This window comes from Nanorana parkeri, unplaced genomic scaffold (genome assembly GCF_000935625.1).
Source record: "Nanorana parkeri isolate BGI_ZX_2015 unplaced genomic scaffold, ASM93562v1 scaffold255, whole genome shotgun sequence".
NCBI lineage: Eukaryota > Metazoa > Chordata > Amphibia > Anura > Dicroglossidae > Nanorana > Nanorana parkeri.
The window spans coordinates 1,215,906-1,218,447 of NW_017306523.1; the positions used below are offsets into that span (position 1 = coordinate 1,215,906).

The 2,542-nt window shown below is 40.4% G+C and overlaps 1 protein-coding gene across 1 annotated transcript in view; it reads right to left on the reverse strand.

The window, feature by feature from the left end:
- The window catches only part of FAM210A (family with sequence similarity 210 member A), a 39,312-nt gene that overhangs the window by 29,570 nt on the left and 7,200 nt on the right, over window positions 1-2,542 (reverse strand). Inside the window, exon 3 of the mRNA XM_018556838.1 lies at window positions 882-1,322. Within this exon, the coding sequence (XP_018412340.1) occupies window positions 882-1,309 (428 nt within the window). The 5' untranslated portion in view covers window positions 1,310-1,322. The remainder of the gene's footprint in view (window positions 1-881; window positions 1,323-2,542) is intronic.

Genomic DNA, 2,542 nt, shown 5'->3' on the forward strand with positions numbered 1-2,542 from the left:
GTATTTGAAATTATATTTGGAGTTTGGCCACACTACCACACAGCTCATTAGAATGTCCGCAAAATACCAATAAAAAGACATTGGGGTGCTGCAGCATATTTTTAATGAACAGAACCATTGTATTTAAAATGTGCATATTCCCATCTTAACAGATATGGGGCTACCACCTCTCAAAATGCTAGTTGACTGGCTGTCTCTTGCTCCAGCAAAGTTCTATGTCCAGGTCAATGGCTTTCTAAAAACAACAACTACTGAACTGGCCCGATAGTCAGGTAACAAGTGTTTTTAGAAGGAAAGGTCTGTCATGACGGTCCTGGTATTTTTCTCAAGAAAGGTTTCTTTTAACTTAACAAATTACAATTTGTCCAGGTTACCATTAAAGTGTCGCTAAACTCAGGAGTTAAATCCTAAAAATAAATTCAAGTACCTTAACTATTAAACACTAATGTATCTTATTTGTGGATCACTCGGCTGTAGATCCTCAAACCATCTCTGAATTCATTAATCTCTTTTGTTTCCCCATGTTAACTGTGTGTGTTGTAAAGTAACCACAGGTCCAAGCTCACTCCCCCGATGGGCTACAATTTCATGCTTAGTTTACTAATTTGTACTGAGATTGTAGTCTATCACGGGAGTGAGCTTGGAGTACAGAAGGAAGGACAGTGTCAGTATGAATTCAGAGATGATTTGAGGATCTACAGCCGAGTAATACACAAATACATTGCTGTTAATAGTTAAGGAACTTAAATGTACTTTTAGGATTCAACTCCCGAGTTTAAGTGAAGGGATTTGGGGCATCTCTTTGTTGAAAGAAAAAACATTTCTTGTTTTCTGCTCAAACACACACATATACATGATGTTTTCACTATGTAGTTACTTACTGTATGGCTGCATAGTAGAATGTTCCAAGCCAGGCACTGGATGTAAGTACATGGACTGTGACCATAACTTTCCCATATTGTCTAAAAGTTTTTTTAAATCTCTGGACTAGGCCCATGGATTTATCTTGCAGTGGATCTTCCTCCTCCACAGCTGCATCAGCATGGTCTATTGTGGACAGTGTTTCCTTACTACTGACTGGACCCTCATTCTTAGGAGATGAAGTGCTAAGGTTTTCCTTATGCTGGGAAGAATCTTGTCCAGGAGATGAATGAAGCCAATGCTTTTGTCCATTTAATACTAAAATCTGGCTTTCGTATTTTGGTAAAATAAGGCATCTCCTTAGATGTGTACAAGCTCGTAATGATGTGGAACAAGAGATTATACTAGATGGATGACATCTCAGATGTAAAGTCCTTAGTAGAAACATGCTTATAACAAGCCTAGACGTAAAAGAAATAAGAAATATTAGACTGCAGGGACACAGATACATCAAATATATACTTATACATAGTTGTGTATATAAAAAGGTGCGTAGTCTGATTTTATTTTTAAGTAAAAGGGGAAAAAAATAAAAAAAATCAAGGTTAATATTAGCTCTGAATTTTTATTTTAGAACTAAAAAAATAATAAATTTACAACCAAAATGTAGTCCAATGTGCTTACTGGATCATACACCATCCTCAATGCAAGTCCACTTTGGCCTCAGCACATTTAAAGAAGTGGAGGATGTTCTACCAGCTCTCTTAACACAACACAGTGATGATACTTGTAAACCTGTTCATATGATTTAGAGGGCAGTCAGACATGCAGGCAACATTGACAACCCTCAGATGTCAGCAGATCTTACAAGTTTATATCAAAAGAGAAGAAAGAAGAGCAGCAGGGAAGTAGGTAGATGGCTTATGGGGGAGGAACTATAGCACTTTGTTTTTTTTTTTTATACCTATCTGATTGATTGCATCTTCAGGCAGGAAGTACACAGATCGGATAGATGCCGCCCATATACATTAGATCAGGGCTGCCCATTAGGTCGATCGCGATCTACCAGTCGATCGCGATGTCCTGTCTTCTCTGGATCCCCGCTGCTCTCCCCAATCTGTATGCAGCTAGGATCCATGGAAAAAGTTAAGCTGCAGACAGCGGCGGAGAAGGAGCCGCTCGGCCTGGATCTGACAGGCGACGGCTCTCTCTCCTCACCGCACATGCTGCTCTTACAGCGGGGGATCCAGAGGAGAAGTTGCAGAGTGAACCCCCTGTGTGCGTGGCTGAGCGGCAGAGGATCGGTACATATCAGTGATATGTACCAATCCTCTGTGCAGGACAAACACTGGAGCGATTAGCTGATCACTTCAGTGTTTGTAAATAACTGGGGACACATAGTACTAGGTGTCCCCAGTTATTAATGAACAGGATGTGATTTACATCACTTCCTGTTCATTCATGAGTTTCTCAATGGGGAGTAGCATTGTACAGAGGCTCCTCCCCATTCAGAAACTGATAGTACATATTTTCTGAATGAATGGGAAGCCTCTGTGCTTTCCATTCATTTAGAACAGAGGCTGCAGAAAAAGATTGAGGACTTTGTGTCCTCAATTTCTTTTTCTATTCTAAAAGAGAAATATCAGGCCCCCAATATTTCCCCAAAGCCCCCCCCCCCCCC